We start from the raw sequence: 24,157 nt of genomic DNA on the forward strand, positions 1-24,157 counted from the left end.
GATATATCTAACTTTGTAATCATTTTGTTATTTGCCATTTGGCCTAAAGTCATCTCTTCAACTTTTCAAATTCCAGATCATTGATAATTATCAACTCAAAAAGAGGCTATAAAGGAACACGAAAGTCTAATTGATAGATTAGAAAGTGACCTTATTCATCACGTAACTTGGTTCGTGCATACAAACATCAATCATTTGAGGCTCTACCATCTTTCTAGAGATTGTAAATAAAGATAGAAAAAAAATAAGATTTGACGTGAGAAATTTTATTCATTTGATCTAGAGCACGTTTCATCGGCAAACTTATGAATTAAAATGCACTCCTTTTTTACTTTAATTTCGACTAACAACATCCTTTCCTTTTCCTGTTTTAGAGGGAGAATAGCAAATTTGTTAAGTTAACCATTAGGTAGTTAAAGATAGTTTCATCAACTAAGTGTTTAGCTTCAATTAATCAACAATTTTCAGTCAAAATCCTTCCTTAAACGACCCTTTTGATGCGCAAATGGATACTAAATATGGCACATGGAATTGTTCCTTACTACTGAAGGCTTGTAAGTAAATGATGAGAGGGGTCCAGAAAAAGTTTTAGATTAATTTACTAACAATAATAGAATGACAGCTCAGATGGACATGGAAATATTTTTATACACAATCATGCTAAGGCAAGCTCACGAGCTCTCCTTTGTTACTCCCGTCCTACCTCCTACTCCTAGCCCTCAAAGAGGCCTCTTATTCGACTTCATCTCCCTCTCTCTCTCTCTCTCTCTCTCTCTCCACACTCATGAACAGGTCACGAACTCGGAACTTTTGGCTCTTGCCGCGTCTAGTGGTGTCCTACCAAATGAGAGAAAGAAACGAATAGAATAAAGGGGAAAAGGGACGCATACGTGTGAACATGCCACGTTGGATGTCTAACGTCAGCGTGTAGCATGGGCGACACGTGGCAGGCGGAGTCGCCGGGTTGGACCAAATCCATTAGTCTTCAGGCGGGGGGGTTCGTCGCGGTTTCACCAGCAGGACTAAGAGGAGAAGGACGAGGAGAGGAAGAAGGGTGGAAAGGAGAGGCGAATGCGATGCCGTTAGAGAAGGAGACTTTGCCTCTGTCGTTTTCATGAAGATAATTATTCAAAGGTAGAAGTTTGCAGCTTGAGACTATCAAACGGAAGTCAGCAAAACGAAAGACCATCCAATGAAAGCCCACGGACACGTGGCACCCCCTGGTTTGCAGTTGCAGTCTGATGCCACTCTGTGCATGTGCAGAGAAAAATGGTAATAATTCTAGAAGACTCTTATTATTTATTTATTTATTTCTTTTTGCATGGATACCCTCCTATATGTCGAATTTTGTATATATATCCTCGAAAAACACTTGTTTTACTATTCTATCTTTTTTTTTTAATCCTTATTTTTATATGTACCCACGCCATCTAATGCTGTTAAAAAAAATTAACGATTTCAAATTAAAATGACTAAAATATTCTTAATGGATATATGCGCAAAAAATATTTATACCACAATAATAATAGAGAATAAATTTTAATTTATTTTTAATTAAAATAAATATGGTGTTTATTATATTAGGGGCATTTGTGTAAAAATAATATTTTACGAGGATACAAAAATAATATAAATTTTAAGAGGGTATACACGCAAATTTGAAATTTTAGAAGGATATCCATGTAAAATAATTCTTTTTGTTTTAGTTATGAGATTATTTTAAAGTTATCCTAAAGATTAGAAAACATGATAATTTGTTAAGATTGATATGGAAATTGATGATATAAGATTTTAAGATAAGGAGTAACAAAATAGAACATGGAAACGAAGGCAAGAAAGTTAATGATGCTCCTTGCCTTCTGCTTTACATCCGCTCCATGAATAATCCAAACTTATAGCTATCAAACATGTTTCCAACGAGTCATACCAATATCCTTTCGCCACGTTATAAGTTTGAGGACAAGTTTAATTACTGGTCTGAGCCCCATTAGTTATATTCTTTTCTTGTTTTTTTAAATATATATATAACATGAACTCCCGAGAGGAGAGTAATCTGAAGTCTAGAAGGTCAGATCATCATGGAAGGCACATGCGATTAAGATAAATTTAATAGACCTTAGCAAGCCGCCTTATTTAGTGTGAACTTGAACATGCCTGCTTTCCAAGATTGGACCACATGTCAAGCGAAGAAGGTTGAGGTTCACGATTTGCCTTCTTGATGGCTTCTTATCGCTCTACAAGATGGACCATACTAAGAATTATAACTTCGTGATAAAAAAAGAAGAAGAAAAACTTTTTCTCATGACGCATTGAAATGGACTTATTCTATATCACAGACATTGTTAATCTCTCCACTCCCCGGAATACCACCCACAATCGTTGGAAATTCTTGTAATAATCATGTCGAACCAATGCTGCAGCGTTAGAAGATGCATGATATAGATTATTTTGTTACTTCAGCTTCAAATATTTCTGCAAATTATAAAAAAACATTCAGTGAAAAAGCATGTTTGGTTGTGGGGAGTTAGATTCTGAAATAAGAATGGAAATAAATGACTTCTATTTTTACCGTTTGATTGAGAGGAGTTTTATTCTCATTCTGATTTTAAAGAAGAATGGAAATGTCCTAATCCTTCAAAACTCGATTTTTACCATCTTTTAGTATTCAAATTTCATTCTGATTCTGATTTCGATTCCAGTCACGAACCAAACATATCGAGAAATATGACAATCCAATTTTCATTTCAATTCAGTCCGATTCAAATTCCGGTCGCGAACGACACATCTAAATGCTGATAGATTTTTCATTATGTCAATTGGATGTGAAAGCCTGTGGGCTATCGTAGCCCTAAACATCACACTTATTTTTTAATAATTGAATCATAAAGATAGTAAATGAAAAAATAAATGTAAGATACCGTTCTCTACTACTATGCCTTTGAATCCGAAAAGAGAAAAAAATCCAAAAATGTGTCTTTCCTTGTTAGGTCCACTTTGTCTTCCATAGTGGGTGTCCCTAAGAGATTACTATTCCATTCCCTCAAATTAATGTTTCTTTTGCTTTTAATAACACTATAGTAACCGCAACGCAGCTCATGCTAAGTTCATGAAAGCTACTGTTAGATACGCTCCAGCTAGACCACCGAACCTCTACGTACTACAACAACGACATGTCCACCGTCCAAATCTTGTGATACAGCAAGCTAGATGTAACAAATTATAATTTGATTGTGACCATTTTGGAGGGCAGGGCCCAACATCAAGTCTAAGATGTTCAAGAATAGCTGGTTTATTTGATGATACCTGGCATCTCACGGCACTGAAAATTGATAGCTTGAAAGGTTTTGGGATTGGTCGGCGAATTAATTTTTGACAACCTTTAGGTCTATCATTCGGTGCCCAAACCCCAGACATGGCAAAATTACAAACCTATAGTTGCAGGTCTAACAACCGTGCCACTTTTAGATTAATGAACAATCGCTAGACGTCTAGACCAGCAGCTAGTATGCATCTCAATCACAGGCCAATAATAAATATCAGTAATTAGATTAACCACTAGGGCATCAATAGCTAATATTTAAAAATAAATATTGAATGCTTCTTTTCTTTACCAGAAAAGAAATAATTTCATTTAGCAAGAGAAAAAAAAGAAAGCAAGAAAGAAATTGATATACAACAACCACCATTCATGATATTTAATATTTTTGATATCAAAAGATTGTCATCTCAATTTGATAGGGATAGTGAAACATAAAATGCACAGCATATTCGGTGTATATGCATACATGAAACCAATCAGAAAACAAGCAAAACATACTCCAGTGCAGCAAGAGAATAAAGCTTCTCTCAACTCCATCACTGAATCAGCTTAATTCTTGCAGCCCTGTCCATCACAAGGGATCAAAGTTTCAGCAAATGTCCTCAAGTTACTGAAAGAACATAAAAAACAGCAACAATGGACAGGAAAAAATTATATTTTTATGGGGATATTTGTAAGATCATCACTTATGTACATGAGATGTAGTCTCCGATGAATGCAACAAAGCCCACATAAGAGGTTGGTTCAGAACAAAATGATTAAGGTTAAATAATCAACCAATTCATAGCCCAACCTTCACATATGGCAGAATCTGTAAAAATGAATCACAAAAAAGGAATGATAAATAAGATGTTTGCTCCAGATCAAAAAGCTTTAATGGAGGGTGGACCTGTTAGTGAGGACCATGAGTTGCTTCAATTACTGCTAAATGCGAGATCAATAAAGAAATTTAACAACATTTAAGGCCAATATCTCAAAAGTATTCTGTTCGTTGTAAGGATCTACGGTATGGTCCACAATGGTAGGCACTGTTGTAAGACCATTGGCACACTTTTGTATCAGCTCACTTACTAAAAACAAGAATAACTTCATTTAGGTGCGTTTAGTTCAAGACCGAAATCGGAATCAAAATAGATTGGAATGAATCGAAATAGACATATTCCTTGGCGTATTGGTTCATAACTGGAATCAGAATCAAGTTAAATTTTTGGAAATCAATTAAATAGAGAAGTATTTTTAGAAAATCCTTGGAGCTTGTTTGGATTTTCTTTCGGAGCTGGGCTGAAAATCCTGTAGGCTTTGTGGATTGGGCTAGTACAACCAACAAGATCACAAGCTACTAGCTAGATTGGCAAAATATGCAAGAATAGCTTTGGAGTGGGCCGGCCTATAGAAAGAAAAAAGTTTCTCCCTATGGGATTCGGGCTGGCCCACTCTAAAGGTATTTCTTAGTATTTCATAAATACAGGCCTAGCTCAGCTTGTAGCTTGTGATCTTGTTGATTGTACTGGCTCAATCCACGAATTCTACATAATCCTGCAGAAAAATCCAAACAGGCCCTAATTTTTTCAACTAAACCGCTAACAACATGGGATTTGAATATTAGGAAGTGAGCTGGTATTAGGCATTGCTGTTTCCCTCGGAATAGGTATGGAAATGGAACTCCCTCCAACCAAATGGCTGGAGTGAGAGTCACTTATTCCCATTCCTACACTTATTTCCATTCCTACTCCAGAGCCCAACTCTCTCCAATTAAATATAAAGTTAATCAAAAAGAAAACACACAAGATAGTGTCTCGAATCCAATTCTAGCAGGCCATGGCTTGCACAAATAAAGCGCACCCTTCCGCGCATTACTAACCTAAATGCCAGCATCAAACTCCAGACTCCAGACCTTTAGACATGGTTAATTTTTTTCTTTTTTTTTTGATGGCAGACATGGTTAAATATGATATCAGGGACAGAGACACATATCCCTTATTAAATAAACCATTGCTCCCCTCCAAATTTAGAGCAATGAATTTTGTATCCCTAGGCTAGTTATAATCAGCGTAAACTGGAGCATTTAAATCTTTGAAATAACGTGGATTGCACATCTCCTTGACATGAAGATAGACCATCAAGGACCTGCCCAAATGCTAGTAGAGATGATTTCCTGGCAGAAGTCAGATAGCATAATTTTTTTTTAAATGCATGAAAACAATTCTTGCAGTGACAAAGGTTAGCAATAACACATCAGTTGTCACCATTCAAGGTGAACATGAATATAATGCATACATATAACATGCTGGCAAACAGAGAGCTTCACGAGAACCAAGAGCACACCTTGTAGAGGCGTAGCCACATACAGTAGTATCTTCACAGCAGATGACACATTTCAATGGAACGTCAAGGAACACATCAGTGAACATTTCGTTCCTTTAAACTATATGCAGAAACTACATATTCACACATCTGCAAAACCATAATCTTACATCCAGATCTTTTTCCCATCAGGTTTGAAAAAAAATTAATGGCCAGACATATTTAAGGAAAGCAGATAAACAATCATCTTCCAAGCAGAAGCACATCCATTATAAAATAAGATCAACAGGATTAAAAAAAAAAAAAAAGAAGGCCCAGTTAGGAACTGTTGTTTTTTTCATGTTTCTTCTTTTTCAAAACAGATATACGGAATCCAATACAAAAAAATATGTTTGGTTATCCTATTTCTGTTTCTATTTTCCATGAAGAAAATACCTGAAGCTTTAGATTACTTAGGCCCTGTTTGGTACCCTTTTTTCCTTTTTTTTTTTCTCAAACAGACACATTGAAACCAATGTAGAAAACACATTTGGTTATCCTGTTTCTTTTTTTTTTTAAAAAAAAAACTTTCATTATTTGTGAAAAAAACTTGGAAGTAAGAAATTTTTGCTTCCATTTTTTTAAGTGGGTCATCTCCTTCCCACCCTAACTCCCCACCCCTCCACTACAGCCCCCTCCCACCTGGTCGTGCTGCCAGCCCCGGCTTCTTCTCGGCCGTTTCCATATCACCGCTGCTGCCAACCATCACGTCCTCTTTCCATCGTGGGAAAAATGAATGATTTTTCTTCTTTTTCCCCTTTTTCTTAGTTTTTAATGATTCAAGATTTAGGTGAGGCAACCAAATCAGCTGTAAATCAGCTGTCCCATGTACTCTGCTCCATCATTAATATTTCAAAGAAACATATGCTGCATTTATATATAAAAATTAATCTATATAATGAAAGGTAATCTATTTTAAATTAAATTTATTTTTATATTGAGAAAGAAGAGTTTTTCTTTTTTTTCCTTTTGCTTTTTCTTTTGCAAATTGTGTTACTTATCTCTTTCATTCCATCCCGATATTACCTCCAGCAAGCAGCGGTAGGATGTCGCCCTCCTCGATGATGATCTTCTTATTGCGGCCACTATGATGAGAGCTCTCAACCTCAACATGATCCAGCAACTCCTCCCAGCTCTGCCTCTTGGCCTTAACATGGTCAAGCAACTCCTCTCGTAGTTGAGAGAGAGAGAGAGAGAGAGAGAGAGAGAGAGAGAGAGAACCAAACATATTTTCTATTGTCAGAAATCTGAAAAAAATAGAAACAGAATCCCTTTTTTCATTTTTTTAAAAAAGAAAAGTGCCAACAATACCAATTACAGCCTTAAAATACTGTTTTCTTTTTGTCAACAAAGACATACAGGGGAAGCCATTCATCTCATAAATAAATTAAACTGAATCATCAGATAATCAAAAAAAAAGGGGGGCCCCGAAGAGGGTACAGGGGCTCTTGTTACCCTGGATGCCAAAACTTCACAATTTTTATACACATACCTAGATAGAGAGCCAACCAACCTTTTTGTACGTTACTAGGTTATAGTGAAACACGGCTATGAACCATCTGTGCAAGAATTAACAAGTTGGATTCAGTCAAGACATGCCATTTACAGTGGCTTGCCTGAGCAGCAAGAGCAACAACTGCAATGTAGCCCTGACTCCACTTTAAAGCTGCTAAAATGAAACTTAGATACCGAACTTTCCAATAAGAGAACACATTATTTTCTGGCAATTTTTTGAGTATCTGGAAGCTTTGTCTAGAGAACAATTGCCTTACTGGAAACTAGTATGCTCACACAGAGCACCCAAGTCTATGCATATGCTTTTATTCAGCATCAACATCTTAAGAAACAGATTGCAAAGTTAAGGTGTAAAAATATCTGGACACATTAGCTGCTTTTCATCAATCATGTTAAATTTCCAAATTGCATAATTTATATGTAAATTATATGCATTTTTCTTCTCAGTATATGAATAGCCTCTGTCCATAGCTCCAAATGCCTCCCTAGTAGCCCTATTACTGCTAATTATTTTTTAGATCAGTGATATCCATAAGGATTCACAGAGACTGCTGTGAATGTCTAAGAGGAACCTAAACTCAAAACATGTATATGCATCATCTGTCAAAAGAAAATAAGGAAAAAAAAGCTGGGATGGATTTCAGCACCTCGTTGGTACATATTGACATGGTTTTGTATCTCTCCTTGGCGATGTGTAACAAGTGTCAATTTTGTAAGACAAAGTATACATAAAGTGACAAGTCCTGACTTATATACACATGACAACATTTATCCCAGTTTTCTAGACTATTAAATTTCAATCAAATTATAACAATTGGTAAATTGGACACATCTCTTCTGGAATCACAGAAATAAGCAATTCCATCATAGACAATGCTTGATGTCAGTAAGATGAAACTTTACTTTAAGGACTTAGGAGTCTCAAATCACTATCAAGAATAACATTTGTAGAAACCTCCATGGTTACATCACAACCTATAGCTATCACATAGACATGTAGGTTCAATATGAGTATCTGACTTAGAAGAAATTAGGCCTACGGATACAACTTGCATCATGCAGGTCATATATACTAGTGAAACAACAATGGCATATATATGTGCATTTGACTCAAGATAAATAAGGTTTACAATATGTTTTTTTGTGTGCGAGAGAGAGGGCATGGGGCAAGTACTCCAAAAGTCAAGGTTTTAAAAACCACTAGAATGGGATGGTACAAGGGGACCGCATTGTTCCAGTAGAAAACCAGCACTAGTACATAGTGTGTCGGTACAGGATATAGTCTCATACCATGTGTTGGTACCTGATACTATGCCAATTTTTCAAAAAAAGGGGTATGCCCTTTGGTAGTACTGGTTTTTAAAACCTTATACCAAGCAATTTTGTTATTTTACCATACCAACCTAATTTCAATATACTACTAGACAACCTTGCTGTAAAAATATATCAGACAATAGAAATGTATGCTTCAATGTTCACTGATGGAGTAGCAAGGCAAACACACGGTAACCGAAACATTTGCATATCTAATTTCAACTCCAACATGCAAAAACTAAAATTTGCATTAGATACTTACAGCTAGATATCATCATCCATTTATGCTAGTGAACTGCAGTGCATCTTCAAGTGCCATAATTGGGACCAGGAGTGGATACCGGTGGACCATATGAATACCTCCACTGATCACATGCTGAACACTTCTCTAACTTAACACTATTCTCCAAGGTACAAAATTTACATGACCAGGTCTCGAATTTCGATCCAACATCTTTAGGTTTTTGTGTGCCACAAGCTTCACAAACTGGTGCCAGAGGCTGTAGCGGCCCAACCATGTCAGAAACAAATATTAGCCCTTCCATAAATGTCTACCAGAATTGTCTAAAGAAATGATTATTGCATGCTAGCAATCATGTTAACGACAAAGATGTAGACAAAACATAAAATGGTTGACGACTATCAGCAACTAGCTAGGCACATGAGTTCACGATATAAATAGTAGTGGTCTTAAAAGAGTAGGGATTTTGTAAATTGTATCCATTAGCTGCTGCATTATTATTCCTGTATGTTACATGGCAAACTGCATATAGATGTTACCGTATAAGTGTATTTGAATATGATATGGAGCGATAGAAAGAACAGCCTCATCACATTTTGCATTTTCCAGGGAGAAAGGACACAACAGAGTCCCAAACTATAACAATTTACACTGTATTTCCCTTTCTACATATTAAATTTATTATTCCTATTGGCCCAAAAGGTACAGGGGCAGAGTTAGTAAAACTGTGAGAGCATCCATATTAATTAAATGGGAGACAAGGTGCAGATTGAAAGCATGAATAGAAGACCTGTGATTTGAGAAAAAGGTAGAAAGAATCGAATTGTTGCACGCCAAGATGATATAGAGGTCTTTCTAAGCGCTATAAACACCAAATATATATTCCCTAGCAACTTTCTCCTCCAAACATCTGTACAGCTTTTTGAACGAATTGAAGAAATCTTTCATAAGCAGCAAAGTTAAAAAAAAGGAAGGAAAATGTTTAATTGAAATCTTCAGCTACCCTTCAAATATAAATCAGCTTGAATATTATTGCAACTTGAAGCCCTGAATCGTCATCAGTGAATGCTGTTACTTTAGTTCTTCCAATGGCTGAGAAATTGGTGCATGTTGTCTTGACTAACATTCCATGTGGATCGATATCTTAAAGGACTAATTGCTCCCGTATGGCATGCTCAATTAATAGGTTAACTAATTCATTGTGATGCACTAATGCTTAATCAGTGGTAAATGTTTTATTGGTCATATTGATCTGCCACTAATATTGTTCTGGATGAAGCATGTTAATACTGAACTTGCTCTAATTACTAGCAGACAACAATATGCATTCAGCAGTACACGATTTGTGCAACTGTATGTGTGAAAGAATATTCAGGGCTGCGGTGCACCTCATACCATTGCTATTGTCTTACCTGATTAAAAAGAGTGCACACACTGCACTCCCAAATCACTTGATCTTCTGTATCATCTGTTGTGCCTTGGGAAGATGAACCACCAGATAGTGGTGCTCTGCCACTGAAAGTAGAATCCTCTAATGCACTGTTTTTGCCTTGTGGTACCCCATTGGAAGATTTTGAAGGTTCCTCTGATTTTGTAAACGCAGGTTCCTTTGACATGCCACTGCTACTATCTACTTCACTGGCGATGTTGCTGTGCCCAGATCCACACCACAAATCATCATACATTCTCCTCTCTGCAGCCATGGCAGCGGCTTGTATTGGACTAAGTGCAGTCATAATGTCACCATTTCCCCCTAATCGTTGTGGCCCAGATGGCAGTAGCGGTCCGATACGTGCCCGTTTTTGTGCCGCAGCCACTGCAGTTTGCCGAAGTGATGACAATGGGCGCTGGAGAGTATACCCACCCAGACGTCTTCCAGGAGCATCAAATCCCTGTCCAGTGCCAGTTGTACCCTTGGCCATCAGTTCCTCGCATTCCTGCAACAATCCGTATAGTTTAAACTTTTTTAATACCAATTTTTACCCAATTTTGTCATGAAACACATCAGTTCAAAACTTGAATGACAAAATCATAAGATAAGCATCAATGACACTTTTCCCCATCCTTGGATAGACCAATATCCCCTAAATATAAAAAAACTAATTAGATGTCTCAATGTACACTTTATCATAACCTATTAAAAGCGCTCTATTTACAGGAATCCCTACATGATAATACATCTTCCATACTGCAAACTAAAGTATAGAATCATTAGATATATTGGGGGTGACTAAGCCCGAGAGATGCAGAAGCATCAAAATAGATTATCTATTAGTTTCTTTTTATATTATTAACACTCCAGTACCACTTTAAATAAAATTAATCACATCAACACAGATAAAATTTGAAGTTTCTTAACCAATGTACAAAGAAGCATGCTGTCATTACCGTGAAAAAGAAAGAGCATTGCAAGGATGCATGAGAAAGGCAATAAGAATTCATTAGAAAAAAAATCATCTGATGTATTTATACTTATTAAATAGTGAAAACAGGATGTAGTCGTCTTAATTCACAGTCAATACAAAGTGTTCAACATACCCAACCAAAAAGTTGAGAGGTTTACATGATCATGCGTGTTCATCATCATGATTCCAGGGAGGAATAACAATAAACACTAAAAAAAAACTCTAATCACACAATATTCATCCGCATGAAATTGATTATACTGAGAGAAGACAGATTCCAATGTCTTGGTTGCTTTCTGATCACTATATCTGAAAATCATGTTACGGTAACCTTAATAATAGAGGGGAGTATAAAGGCCACAGAATTCTTTAACAAAAATAAGGTTTTTGATGACAAGCCTTGCGGATTTCGTCCCAGAGCTTGTAGAATTGGGCGTTGTGAGGGCCGTGTTCGATGTGGCACAGTTCGTGGAGCATCGTGTCCAGGACTTGCTCGAAGGGGAGGAAGTCCCAGTCCCTGTTGGGCCTCCGAAGCCGGAGCTTCACCTCGGCGCCTCCCCCTACGTTTAGCCCCAGAAGCGCCAATTTGATCGGACTGCAACTCAATTGAAGAGGAGTAATAGGTCTCCAACGAGGGAGAACGAGGACAAATAGGGGGAGAAATTAAGGTTTCCTGGATTACCAGAACTCTGAGAGTTTCTTGACCTTCCATTTGCGCCGCCGCATGATCGGCTGGACCTGCTTCGCCACCCGCTCGAGCATCCGGCGGGCCTCCTCCTCGCCGGGCTTCTTGAGGGTTTTAATCTCCCATACCTTGTTGAGGTCTCCGAGATCCATCGCCAGGGGAATCGAGAAACCCTAACCGTAGAATGAAGCCAGAGGGGAAGAGGGAACGAGCCCGGAAGACCGCTCGGTCTCTATCGTCTCCTCCTTGGCAAAGAAAGAGGCACCTTTTACGAGTTTCATACGAGGAGAACGAGGGACTCGGGTTGCATCTTTCGCGCGAATCCACCGTTGGATCATCAAACGCACGGATTTTAAAACACTCGATCGCCGTCATTCATCGGCCTTCACAGATCTCAAAGCGAGAGTGGATGATCCAACGGTGATTCTCGCAAAAGGAAGGTGAATCCTTCTTTCGCGGGAAAGATACAACCCGAGTTCGGGAAAGGAGATGGCCGGATAGAAAATTATCCTCGGTTCCTAGGTGTATTGGAATTGCTTTACAAGTCGCTTAGCGTCAAACTTCTATTTAGCCTTTAGCAGCACTTAGCGTATTAAAAATGGAAAAAAGATAATCAGAGACCCCTAATTTAACAATAATACGCAACGGCGCCTGAGTTGCAAGGTTGAAGGTTTATTTAAATACTGCATATCGTTTGCCGTGGATAGTTTTTTTCTCTGCATCCACAGAATACCGCCTAAATGACTAGCTACGTAAAAAGTCATTCAATTTGCAGCTTCATTAATTTTTCTATAAATATATTTGGCTAGAAAGATCTTTCATCCTTGCCTATAGCCTAAATGCATGACTCTGGTCTGTAAGAAGGGGAGGAGAAAAAGTGTTGTAAAATAAAAAAAAAGATAGAGAAATACTCGTGCATTACACCTTCTTTCAAGTAAAAGTTCCGTTAAAGGCAAATCGAAAATAAAAGATTAAATAAAGTCGGATTCGGTTAGTCCTGCTTCCACGGACTGAACTCTCTCCCTCAAAATCGCCCTTTAAATCTCTACTCCTTTGGCCCCAACGAGACCTTCGAGCGACCGCTTGATTACCCGATAAAAAGGCCGGGACCAAAAACCAACGGCCTTCACCTTCTTTCCCTCCTCTTCCCTCCGAGATCGAGAACGAAAACAAAGCATGGCGTCGTCGAAGACCATCCCCTTCCCCCGCCCCACGACGACCCCACGCTCCTCCCTCCTCCTCTCTCTCTCCAACTTGAACTCTTCCTCCTCCTCGTCTTCCATCTCCTTCCTTCGCTTGAGATGTCAGTCTCGATCCCCCTTCCTCGGCCAGGCCGCCAGGCTCGAAGACGGCGCCTCAGCCATCGCCGCCGTCCAGCGGCGGAGGGACCTCCAGGTCGCGGCGGCCGGGGACCCGAGGCCGACTGTGCTGGTGGCGGAGAAGCTTGGGGAGGCGGGGCTGGCGCTGCTGCGGGAGCACGCGAACGTGGACTGCTCGTACCAGCTGTCGCCGGAGGAGCTCTGCGCGAAGATCTCGCTGTGCGACGCGCTGATTGTGCGGAGCGGGACCAAGGTGACGCGCGAGGTTTTCGAGGCCGCGCGGGGCCGGCTCCGGGTGGTGGGGCGGGCCGGGGTGGGCATCGACAACGTCGACCTCCAGGCCGCCACCGAGCTTGGTTGCCTCGTCGTCAACGCCCCCACCGCCAACACCATCGCCGCCGCCGAGCATGGCATCGCCCTCCTCGCCGCCATGGCCCGCAACGTGGCCCAGGCCGACGCCTCCATGAAGACTGGTAAGAGCTAGACCGTTCTCTTTCCTTCTCTCTTTTAGTGATGTAACGGTGGAAGAAGTTGAACCTCCCGCCTAGTTATTAAGGAGATATAAGAAGATACATAGAGAACAAAGGGAAAAAATTTACAACATTCTCTCTCTCTCTCTCTCTCTCTCTCTCTCTCTCTCAGCGTTTGCTTCGGATCTTTTGATCTGAGAGTGTGGACGGAAGTGATTTCTTTACGTTCTTATGATGAACTGTTGTCGGGTTCGATCAAAAAAGAATCACTTTTATTAAGTTCGGTTGGACCGTGTTAACGGTAACGGTCATGATATCTTCCGGTTTGCCTGCCTTACTTTTCTTCATTCCCTTACATCACTGGCCTGACTCGACGGATTCTCTTGGATTTAGGCAGAAGTGTGCAAATTTTGTTTGTTTTGAACCTTAATTTGGTCGCTTTTCGATATTTTAGGCTAGAAATGGTAAAGAGCGGACATCTTTTGTTTTGGTGGCTCGTTTAGTGCTGGAGGTGCCCTCCAGATTGCCTAGCCGAGTTCTTTTCTTTTACTTTTCCCCCCATAGATAAATGCATTGTTCCCCTTGAGATCTGCAATAATCTATCGCCACACTGTTGGCTTTCTTTTTCTATCTTTTTACTTTTTTTCTCTGCCTTAAATTTGATGGATTTGTGGGACTAGAAGAGGTTGTTTTGTGGTGAAGACGATAAAATGACGTTTGCTGATAAGCTATATATGCTTTTATATGCTGGAATTTTCAAATTTGTGCATCAATGACTGAAAAGATTACATTTCCCTTCAAAAAGAAAAATATTAACACATTTCAGTAATGCTGATTACTGGTTTGTAGTTTACTTGATGATAGGTGATCTATATCTTTGAAGTGGGATTTAAGTTTGGACAGATGACCAAAATATGCATATCAGTATCTAATGGCCCTTCTTTCACAATTTACTATTTTAAATACAATAAACATATTATTAACTCCTTTATATTTCTCATTGCTATCATGTACCTACATAAGTAAAGAACTTCATATATCTGATTATTGGTGACATCTCTCGCAGGATATGGCAGGTATTCAATGCAAATTTGCATATTAACATTTTGTATATCATATAATGAGTCATATACTTCACATAAGGCAATGCCTCTGACTCTCAGTCATCTGATGCATACTTTGATTTGTAAATGGGGCATCTTTCTGGCTAAACTTTCATAGCTGTGATGTGTTTAGTAGCTTTCTTGTGTTCTAGTTGAAGTAAAATAGGTCTGCTGCTTTGTTTGCTGCTTGACAAAAACCTCTTCTCTTCTATAACATGAGTTATGATGGACCTATTGCGCCTAATACTTTGCCTGATGCTATTATGTTCATGTTTTGCAGAAAAATGGCAACGCAACAAGTATGTTGGCGTCTCTCTAGTGGGAAAGACACTGGCAGTTATGGGATTTGGAAAGGTTGGTTCTGAAGTCGCTCGGCGTGCAAAGGGACTTGGAATGCGCGTGATCGCCCATGATCCATATGCACCGGCTGATAGGGCCCATGCTCTTGGAGTTGAACTTGTATCTTTTGATGAAGCCATAGCCACTTCTGACTTCATTTCTCTCCACATGCCTCTTACTCCGGATACTTCAAAGATTTTGAATGATAATACTTTTGCAAAAATGCAAAAGGGAGTGAGAATCATTAACGTAGCCAGGGGCGGAGTGATCGATGAAGATGCTTTAGTGAGAGCACTGGATAATGGAACAGTTGCTCAGGTACTCCTCTGAGATTTGGTTAAACATATTCATGCAGCAAATCTAGATTTGCAAGTGGACTTCCAATCTGCACCAAATCTTCTTAGCTTGCCTGTCATGGGTAGACCATGAATTTTTGCAGCAGAGTTGATGTATTTTATGCTGTTATTTACTCATTTCAGCATAAAAATCCTTGTGATGTTTATATCCAATTAAATGCCAACTAAATAAGGTTTTGGAAGATGCAGTTAGGTATCCGTCTTAGATGGAAAAGGAATCTAAATGATTTGACATTGCACTACAACCCCTCAATGCTACCTTGTTTTATTGAAGCAGTCATAAGTACTACTAGTGATTTTCTAAATGGGCAAAGAAGCTGTTAGCGAAGACTTAATGACTCCATTATCTGGAACAGGCAGCTCTTGATGTATTTACAGAGGAGCCTCCACCAAAAGACAGCAAGTTGGTGAAGCATGAGAACGTTACAGTCACACCTCATCTTGGAGCTAGTACCATGGAAGCTCAGGTTAGCCATTGCTCTGCAGCTGATTTGATAGTTTTAGTCTCAACATCACCTTACCCTCTTTCTTACTGCAGGAAGGTGTAGCAATTGAGATCGCAGAGGCTGTTGTTGGGGCATTGAAAGGAGAACTATCTGCCACTGCCGTGAATGCACCCATGGTTCCTTCTAAGGTAACATATACAATGTAGTCTAGGTTCCTAGATTGGTTCCTACCTGATTTCTACACAATAATCCTTTCCTTTGCCTCAGGTTTTCTCTGAGCTATCTCCCTATGTGGTCCTGGCGGAGAAGCTGGGCAGGCTCGCTGTACAACTAGTTGCAGGAGGAAGTGGCATCAGGCTGGTCAAGGTGGTGTACACCTCAACCAGAGACCCCGACGACCTCGACACAAGAATTCTCCGAGCCACGATCACGAAAGGCATAGTAGAACCTATCTCCAATGTGTTTGTCAACATTGTGAATGCTGATTATACTGCCAAGCAAAGAGGCCTCCGTATCAGCGAGGAGCGGGTCTTCCATGATGGATCTCCTGAGATCCCGCTGGACTCGATCCAGGTCTGCTTCTCTAATGTGGAGTCCAAGTTTGCGAGTGCTATATCGGATTCTGGTGATATAAGAGTGGAGGGAAGGGTGAAGGATGGCGTACCACATCTCACACTTGTGGGTTCTTTCAGTGTGGATGTGAGCCTGGAGGGGAACATCATACTCTGTCGGCAGGTTGATCAACCTGGTATGATTGGGCAGGTGGGAAACATTCTTGGGGAGAAGAATGTGAATATCAGTTTTATGAGTGTAGGTAGGACTGCTAGAAAGAAACAAGCCATTATGGCTATTGGAGTTGATGAGGAACCTGACAAGGAGACTCTCAGGAAGATTGGCAAGATCCCAGCAATTGAGGAGTTTGTTTTCCTTAAGCTATGAAGGCAGAGGAGGAAGTACTGAATAGGAAGTTGCTTGTGCTTCTTCTTCTTTTTGGCTAAAAACGGGAGTATTATATATAACGTGTACGGATACAACCAAAAAAATTAAAAAGCAACACATCACGGAGAGCACTAAGCAACTCCGTCTCCCCCACCCAGAGGTGGTCTCCGGAATGGTTGGCAACAAAGGACGTCACCCAATCTGCAGCCTCATTGGCCTCTCTAAACACATGCTTCGGTGCTGTTGCTATGTGTATCTATTTTCTTGTATTATCTGTTGTTGTCCTTGCGATATTTCCTTGTAGGTGGGTTGCAGTGTTGAGCAGAAGTTTTGTATTAGTGCATCATTGATTTTTGTTACTCAAGCATGCAGCAGAGCAATGGTTATTACTTTGTTGGAGCAGGCTGTAATGCTGTCTGAGATATTAGTACATTTTTCTGCCCTTCAAATCTATGTCAACAGGTCCTTGAAGGATAGTTCTTTTGTTTTCGTATCCATTCTCATGGTCTTTTAAGTTGGCAATTGGCCATGCTTTTGGATATCAAAATACATCATCATTACTGATTTAAGGAATATTATGCAGAAGAATTGATCATGAAAATGTTTTGTGTTGCTGGTGGTCCAAACCGAGAACGATTGGCACAGCGGTGTGAACGGGGTTCCCTTTGAGTTGCTTTGGTTGCGCTCCGCCCTCCGCCGTGAAACCTGCAAGCAAGCCCTGCACCACCATCGGGGTAGTGGGGGCCCTCCGACGATCAAGTCAGAGGAGATTAAAGGAGAAGGAGAAGGAGAAGGTAGCAGGTGAGATGATACTCTGGAAGATATATCTTACCCTCCCCCTTCCCCCCCAGCCTCATATATATCAGGCTGGGGGGTTTTTCCGGGGATTCGTCATCGTGTGGCACGATGGGGCTGCCACTGACATGGCCGTTACAGGGCGTCGTGGGGCAGCGCTGGGTACAGCCATGGCAGGGCATAGTGGAGCTCCGCTTTGTACGGCTGTTACAGGGGATCGTGGGGCAGCGCCGGATACGGCCGTTGCAGGGAGTAGTGGAGCAGGGGGCCGCGGCGTGCCTCAGAGCAACAGTCTGTTGTTGTCGAGAGATTGCCGACTCGGGGTCGGATTGCTGGATCAAGGGGCAGCCGACTCGGGGTCGGGCTGCGGAGCTGAAGATATCCGACTCGGGGTCGGATTGCTGGATCAAGGGGCAGCCGACTCGGGGTCGGGCTGCGGAGCTGAAGATATCCGACCCGAGGTCGGATTGCTGGATCAAGGGGCAGCCGACTCGGGGTCGGGCTGCGGAGCTGAAGATATCCGACCCGAGGTCGGATTGCTTGATCAAGGGGCAGCCGACTCGGGGTCGGGCTGCGGAGCTGAAGATATCCGACCCGAGGTCGGATTGCTGGATCAAGGGGCAGCCGTAGTCTTCCTGGGCGCGCGTGCCGGTCACGTGGGGCATGGTGGCTAAGTTCCCCCGTAACAGTAGCCCCCCACTCCCGAGCCTGGAACCAGGAGGGGAACGGGTGAAGGGAGTGATGCTTCGAGATTGCCGCCATCCCTCGGAAAGGCGCGCGCGCTCCGAGCTTTCCGCCTTCTTTATGGCGTATGGCAGTTGTCGCTGATCTGGCGGTCTGCGGATTTCGGCGGACATCCTTCCTTAATGGCGTCGATTCGCCTTTGGGGCGCGAACAAACTTTCGGCAGCCAGGCGTCCTCTGGCGTCACCGAGGCGTCACCCGCCTTTCCGCTTATTTAACCGGGGGCCCTCCCCCGTCCGCCTTTCTCTTCACAGGCATCTTCAAGTTTCTCCCTTGTGCCGCTGCCGTTGCCGCCGAACTGTTCGTTCGCTCCTCCTTTGATGCTCTCGGAGCCGTTCTTCCTCCCTTTCCGGTGAGTTGCCCCACTCTTCGATTTAGGGCTCTCCGTACTTTCTCCTTTCGTGTTAGTGTATTCCAGTCGTTCCGGTGCCTTCCCCCCTCTTGACCCCGTCCTGACCGTAGGTTCACTGGCCATTAGGGATGGACGAAGTAAGGGCGGACGGCATTCGGTCGGAGCTGGTCCCTGAAGACCTAGATAGGTTCGTGGCCCGGTACCACCTTCCCGAAGCCTGCAACATTACGCTCCCGGGGCCTGAGGAGAGGATGTCCCATCCTCCTCCAGGGAAGGTCGCCATCAATGAGGACATCCTTCGGGCTGGGTTCCGCTTTCCCCCCTCGGACTTAGTCGTGCAGGTGCTTCGGGGTTTAAGAGTGGCGCCGACGCAACTGGTGCCGAACTCATGGCGTACCCTGACGGCCTTCCAGGTTCTCTGCCGCATGCACGAGGTTCCCGCCACCCTGAACGTCTTTTGGGAATGCTACGGCCTGAGCGGCCACCCCCGGGACAGAGGGTGGTGGTGCTTTGCGGCGCGGCGAGGGTGCGGCCTCGTCAAGGATGCTCTTTCCTCCATTCACGGCTGGAAGGAGCGTTTCTTTTTCATTGACGTAGATCCCTCTTGGGGAATCGGGGCAACCTGGGAGACGCCGATGAAGTCCCCGATCGGCTTATCGAGGTTGTCGAGGGAGGAGTCCGATGGCGTTGCCGTCTTGAGGGGGCTGGTTGCCGAGGGCCGGCTTCCCCCGGTGGCCTGCCTTATTTCCGAGGATGCCTTGGTGAACGTCGGTCTGAGCTCGGTCCCCGCCGACCGTGAGCCCGCCACCACTTCTTTTTTAGCTCTTTTCTCCTCTTTCGTTTCTTCTTTCCATCAGTTTCTCAGTCTCCGACCATCTCGTCCTTTTTGCAGAAATCGACGACGTCATGCGGTCGGACAAGGCGACGGCTGTCAGTAGGGCGTCCCTACTGGAAGCGGTCCGGAGGAAGAAACGGACTCCTCCGAGCGGGGTCCCACCGGCGAAGAAGTCCCGCCAGCAGGCGACTCCGACGCCGACAGACGGGTCCGGACCCACCGGTCAGGGGGACGCCGCGGGCTTGGACCGACAGTTGACGCCGTATCAGCCCTCCGGTGATGAGACTACCGCTTTTCCGGAGGCATCACCCGGGCGCGCCCGAGACGGCCGGGTCGGACACGATCGGTCCCCAGCCCGGCCTTCGACTCGGTCGGCTTCGGATGATACGAGAAGGAGCGCGCCGAGGCCCCGGCCGAGCGGGACCCTATCGATTTCTGGAGCGGCCCCCGCCCCGAGCACGGTCAGCACAACTCTCCCCCAAGCAATGGGTAAGGGTAAGGCCGCAGAACCACCGTCCGGCTCCGGGGCGAAGTCGGGGTCAGCCTTCACTTTCGCCGGCGCCCGAAACCTCATCGAGACGGTGCTGCTGGAGAGTGACCGTAGGCGGGTCCGGCAGATGGGGATCCCTGACGTCGGGGCTGCCAGCTGCGTCTGTCTCATGTCGGTGAGTGTTCTTCTGGCCGCTTTCGTCATTTATAGGCTCTATTGATCCCCGCCTGACGCCCTCATTTTTCCTATCTCTTAGCTCGCCCAGTACATGATCCGTCTGGAGGAGAGCCACGAGGAACAGGCGAGGCTTCTGGCGAGGGCCGAGAGCCGACTAAAAGCTGTAGAGGAGGGAGGCCAGGCTGCGGCGGGGAGGACGACCAGGGACCTCGAGACGAGGCTCCAGGTGGCCGAAGAGCGGGTACTCGGCTTCGCCGCCCTCGAGAGGCAACTGTTGGAGACTCAGGAGCAACTCAAGGTTGCCTCGGGTCTCGAAGGCGAGATCAGGAAGGCGGAGGAGCGGGCCGAAGAGCAGTCCCGGAAGGCTGCCGACTTCCGGGAGAGGTGGGAGAAGGCCCAGCAGTCAGCCGACAACGCCCGCAACCGAGCCCGATCTCTTGAAGCCAAGCTGGCCGAATTGGAATCGGCCTTGGAGGAGTCCCGCGCGAGCAACCAGGAGCTTCATTCGCGCCTGGAGGAGGCTGAGGCTGCTCGCGTTGCTGCCGAGGCGAAGCACATGGAGGCTCGGGCCGATCTGCTGAGGGTCTCCTCCGAGGCGGACGACCGGATTGTGGCGAAGGTCATGGAGGCGAAAGCTCAGATTACGGAGCGAGCGGAGGCGGCGCTGGCCGAGAAGAGCGCGGAAATCGGGCGTCAGGCGGTACAGGCCTATCGTCAGTCCGCCGAGTTCATCCGTGACATGTCGGATGCGGGGTCCGACTCCTTTGCCTTAGGCTTCGATGAAGGCCTGGCAAGGGTGTCCACTAAATACCCCGGAATTGACCTGAGTGGGGTCTCCCTCCTCGACTCCCCTCCGATGCCATTGCCTGCCGGTTCTCCAACCGTCTCCCTACCCTTCGCGGACGTGCTCGCCGTTCCCGATCCAGGGGTTCCTCCAAGCTGACCCTCTGTACTTTTTCTTTGTTCTTTTCTTTGTATGTTGGCGTTTTGCCATGTTGTATGGGTCTCGGCCCTTATGCAACGAAAGTTAATGCAAACAAAGTGTTTCCTCATTTCACTTTCGTCCTTCCTCTTTTTAACTCTTGGTAGCGTCTCGCCGACTCCTGACTCTTGAAGTTCCTCCGGCACTAGGCCAGGCATCCGAGGGTTAGGCCTCAGAAAATCCTTCCGGCGCTAGGCCGGGCATCCGAGGGTTAGGCCTCAGGAAATTCTTCCGGCGCTAGGCCAGGCATCCGAGGGTTAGGCCTCAGGAAATTCTTCCGGCGCTAGGCCAGGCATCCGAGGGTTAGGCCTCAGGAAATTCTTCCGGCGCTAGGCCAGGCATCCGAGGGTTAGGCCTCAGGAAATTCTTCCGGCGCTAGGCCAGGCATCCGAGGGTTAGGCCTCAGGAAATTCTTCCGGCACTAGGCCAGGCATCCGAGGGTTAGGCCTCAGGAAATTCTTCCGGCGCTAGGCCAGGCATCCGAGGGTTAGGCCTCAGAAAATTCTTCCGGCACTAGGCCAGGCATCCGAGGGTTAGGCCTCAGGAAATTCTTCCGGCGCTAGGCCAGGCATCCGAGGGTTAGGCCTCAGGAAATTCTTCCGGCGCTAGGCCAGGCATCCGAGGGTTAGGCCTCAGGAAATTCTTCCGGCGCTAGGCCAGGCATCCGAGGGTTAGGCCTCAGGGAATTCTTCCGGCGCTAGGCCAGGCATCCGAGGGTTAGGCCTCAGGAAATTCTTCCGGCGCTAGGCCAGGCATCCGAGGGTTAGGCCTCAGAAAATTCTTCCGGCGCTAGGCCAGGCATCCGAGGGTTAGGCCTCAGGAAATTCCGCTCATCGGTCGGCCAAGGCTGGCGCAAGCCGAGGCGACCGGTCGGGGCTTCAGGCTAGTCTGCTCCCGGGATGATCATCGGGTTAGCCTGGCATCCGAGGGCCGAGCCTCGGAGAATTCCGCTCGTTGGTCGGCCAAGGCTGGCGCAAGCCGAGGCGACCGGTCGGGGCTTCAGGCTAGTCTGCTCCCGGGATGATCATCGGGTTAGCCTGGCATCCGAGGGCCGAGCCTCGGGGAATTTCGCTCGTTGGTCGGCCAAGGCTAGCGCAAGCCGAGACGACCGGTCGGGGCTTCAGGCTAGTCTGCTCCCGGGATGATCATCGGGTTAGCCTGGCATCCGAGGGCCGAGCCTCGGGGAATTCCGCTCGTTGGTCGGCCAAGGCTGGCGCAAGACGAGGCGACCGGTCGGGGCTTCAGGCTAGTCTGCTCCCGGGATGATCATCGGGTTAGCCTGGCATCCGAGGGCCGAGCCTCGGGGAATTCCGCTCGTTGGTCGGCCAAGGCTGGCGCAAGCCGAGGCGACCGGTCGGGGCTTCAGGCTAGTCTGCTCCCGGGATGATCATCGGGTTAGCCTGGCATCCGAGGGCCGAGCCTCGGGGAATTCCGCTCGTTGGTCGGCCAAGGCTGGCGCAAGCCGAGGCGACCGGTCGGGGCTTCAGGCTAGTCTGCTCCCGGGATGATCATCGGGTTAGCCTGGCATCCGAGGGCCGAGCCTCGGGGAATTCCGCTCGTTGTCGCTTGCCGCTCGACGGGATTTCTCCGTGGCCAGCTACGATCGTGTTTCTCCTATTCTCCAAGCGTCGCCTGGGGAACACCAGAAGGGTATTAAATGCTAATTGAGGCGTTACCTGGGAAATCGGATCGCCAGTTGCTGCTTGCAAGGAGTGTCAGTTAAGCGGCCGCGATACGCGCGCTCTTCGAGGCGGATGCGGCCTGGGCGCGAGCGGAGATACGTGGGCCGTGGGATACACACCGCCCGGAGTGTCCTGCATGAAGAATGCAATTAAGGAGAACGACGCTTAGGAGATCGTGGGAGGATACGCCTCGAGAGCTGGAGCGGCTCCGGATTCGGTGCGCCCGCCTTTATTGGAGCCACCCGCATCGGAACGACCGGGGGGCCATAGTTTGGCTATAAATATAAGTGCAGGTGCGGTGGAGCCTCCCAAGCCGGAGCTATTCGGGTTGCCATGGATCGTGGACCTCCTCTCCGGCGTGTGGCTGGGAAACCCCTGCCGGAGGAACGGGAGGCGCGCCCCTCGCGACTTCCGCCAACTAGCCGTTTCATCTGGGATCAACAAGGAGGTTCTCCCCGGCGGAACTCCGCTCTAGGCGTTTCATCCGGGATCACGCTTCCTCGCGCTCTTCTCCCTTGTATTCCTTCCCTCCCCTTCTCCTGGGGAGGACCGGAATATCCCTTGGAGGTGGCGTTCCTCTGGAGGCAGCGTGAACTCCTCCTTCGTCCACTTCTTCTTCGTCCGTGCCGGCTCTTCGTCTTTTGCGTGAGGCGTCGACGGCGCCTCCGGGGAGAAGCACCCACGCCCGGTGGGATTGCAGCTGCTTCGGGTGGAGGGTTCGGGATCCCGGATCTTCAACTCTACGGAGTCCCCACCTCTTCCTTATTTTCGTTACTCCCCAATCCCCCTCTGGGAATTCTTTGTAATCACACGAACACGCCATTGTAACCAGGAATTATTGAAATGAAAAGAATTGTACATTTTTCGAACTGTCTTCCTGGCTTTGTCGTTCTACTGGTAATACGCCCGCAGGTTAGCGGAATTCCAGCTCCTCGGAATTTCTCGACCATCTAGGGCCTCCAACTGGTAGGAGCCAGGTCGGTTTACCCAGCGAACCCTATACGGGCCTTCCCAATTTGGCGCCAGCTTCCCACCTTCCGCGGGTTGAGATGCTTTGGCTCGCCTTAGCACCAGATCTCCGATTCTGAAAAGTTTCGGTCGGACCTTGGAGTTATAATATCGGGCCACCCTCCGCTGATACATCGCCATCCGAACCTGCGCCATTTCTCTTGCTTCTTCCAAGAGGTCCAGGTTCCCTCGGAGTTGCTCCGAATTGGCCTCGGGTCGGTGCGCGGCCACCCGGGGCGAGGGGAGTCCGAGCTCCACGGGAACAACCGCTTCCGTGCCATAGGTTAGGCTGAAAGGTG

General features: G+C 45.7%; 2 protein-coding genes across 12 annotated transcripts; one reads left to right on the plus strand and one right to left on the minus strand.

The window, feature by feature from the left end:
• Positions 1 to 3,665: 3,665 nt before the first annotated feature.
• On the minus strand, positions 3,666 to 12,085 carry LOC103718405 (DNA-dependent metalloprotease WSS1). Of its 11 annotated transcripts, XR_005511634.1 has the most exons (8): positions 11,820 to 12,085; positions 11,537 to 11,732; positions 10,145 to 10,669; positions 8,754 to 8,991; positions 6,689 to 6,909; positions 5,645 to 5,773; positions 4,014 to 4,130; positions 3,666 to 3,883 (listed from the first exon to the last, which is right to left on the minus strand). XR_005511634.1 is itself a non-coding variant. In XM_008807211.4 (5 exons), exons 1-4 carry the CDS (start codon positions 11,972 to 11,974, stop codon positions 8,800 to 8,802), a joined length of 1,068 nt encoding a protein of 355 aa, XP_008805433.2. In that variant the 5' UTR covers positions 11,975 to 12,085; the 3' UTR covers positions 3,666 to 3,883; positions 8,754 to 8,799. The 11 variants fall into 11 exon arrangements, 2 of the variants coding, with proteins under 2 accessions (XP_008805433.2, XP_038981719.1); XR_005511642.1 differs by lacking the exon at positions 6,689 to 6,909 and having other exon boundaries at positions 5,645 to 5,675; XR_005511641.1 differs by lacking the exon at positions 5,645 to 5,773.
• A 913-nt stretch (positions 12,086 to 12,998) lies between these two features.
• Positions 12,999 to 17,389, plus strand: LOC103718413 (D-3-phosphoglycerate dehydrogenase 1, chloroplastic-like). Its single transcript, XM_026808994.2, has 5 exons — positions 12,999 to 13,614; positions 14,995 to 15,371; positions 15,766 to 15,876; positions 15,948 to 16,043; positions 16,123 to 17,389. The coding sequence occupies exons 1-5, from the start codon at positions 12,999 to 13,001 to the stop codon at positions 16,792 to 16,794; spliced, it is 1,872 nt and encodes a 623-aa protein (XP_026664795.2). The 3' UTR covers positions 16,795 to 17,389.
• Positions 17,390 to 24,157: the final 6,768 nt, after the last annotated feature.

Source organism: Phoenix dactylifera, chromosome 1 (assembly GCF_009389715.1).
Source record: "Phoenix dactylifera cultivar Barhee BC4 chromosome 1, palm_55x_up_171113_PBpolish2nd_filt_p, whole genome shotgun sequence".
NCBI lineage: Eukaryota > Viridiplantae > Streptophyta > Magnoliopsida > Arecales > Arecaceae > Phoenix > Phoenix dactylifera.

Excerpts from the sequence above, each read along its gene's own strand:
- LOC103718405 (XM_008807211.4), bottom strand. The coding sequence starts at position 11,974 with ATGGATCTCGGAGACCTCAACAAGGTATGGGAGATTAAAACCCTCAAG. Across the intron at positions 11,733-11,819 it reads AAGAAACTCTCAGAGTTCTG|TCCGATCAAATTGGCGCTTC; the intron begins GTAATCCAGGAA and ends ATTGAGTTGCAG. Across the intron at positions 10,670-11,536 it reads TCTGGGACGAAATCCGCAAG|GAATGCGAGGAACTGATGGC; the intron begins GCTTGTCATCAA and ends GGATTGTTGCAG.
- LOC103718413 (XM_026808994.2), top strand. The coding sequence starts at position 12,999 with ATGGCGTCGTCGAAGACCATCCCCTTCCCCCGCCCCACGACGACCCCA. Across the intron at positions 13,615-14,994 it reads CGACGCCTCCATGAAGACTG|AAAAATGGCAACGCAACAAG; the intron begins GTAAGAGCTAGA and ends CATGTTTTGCAG. Across the intron at positions 15,877-15,947 it reads CTAGTACCATGGAAGCTCAG|GAAGGTGTAGCAATTGAGAT; the intron begins GTTAGCCATTGC and ends TTCTTACTGCAG.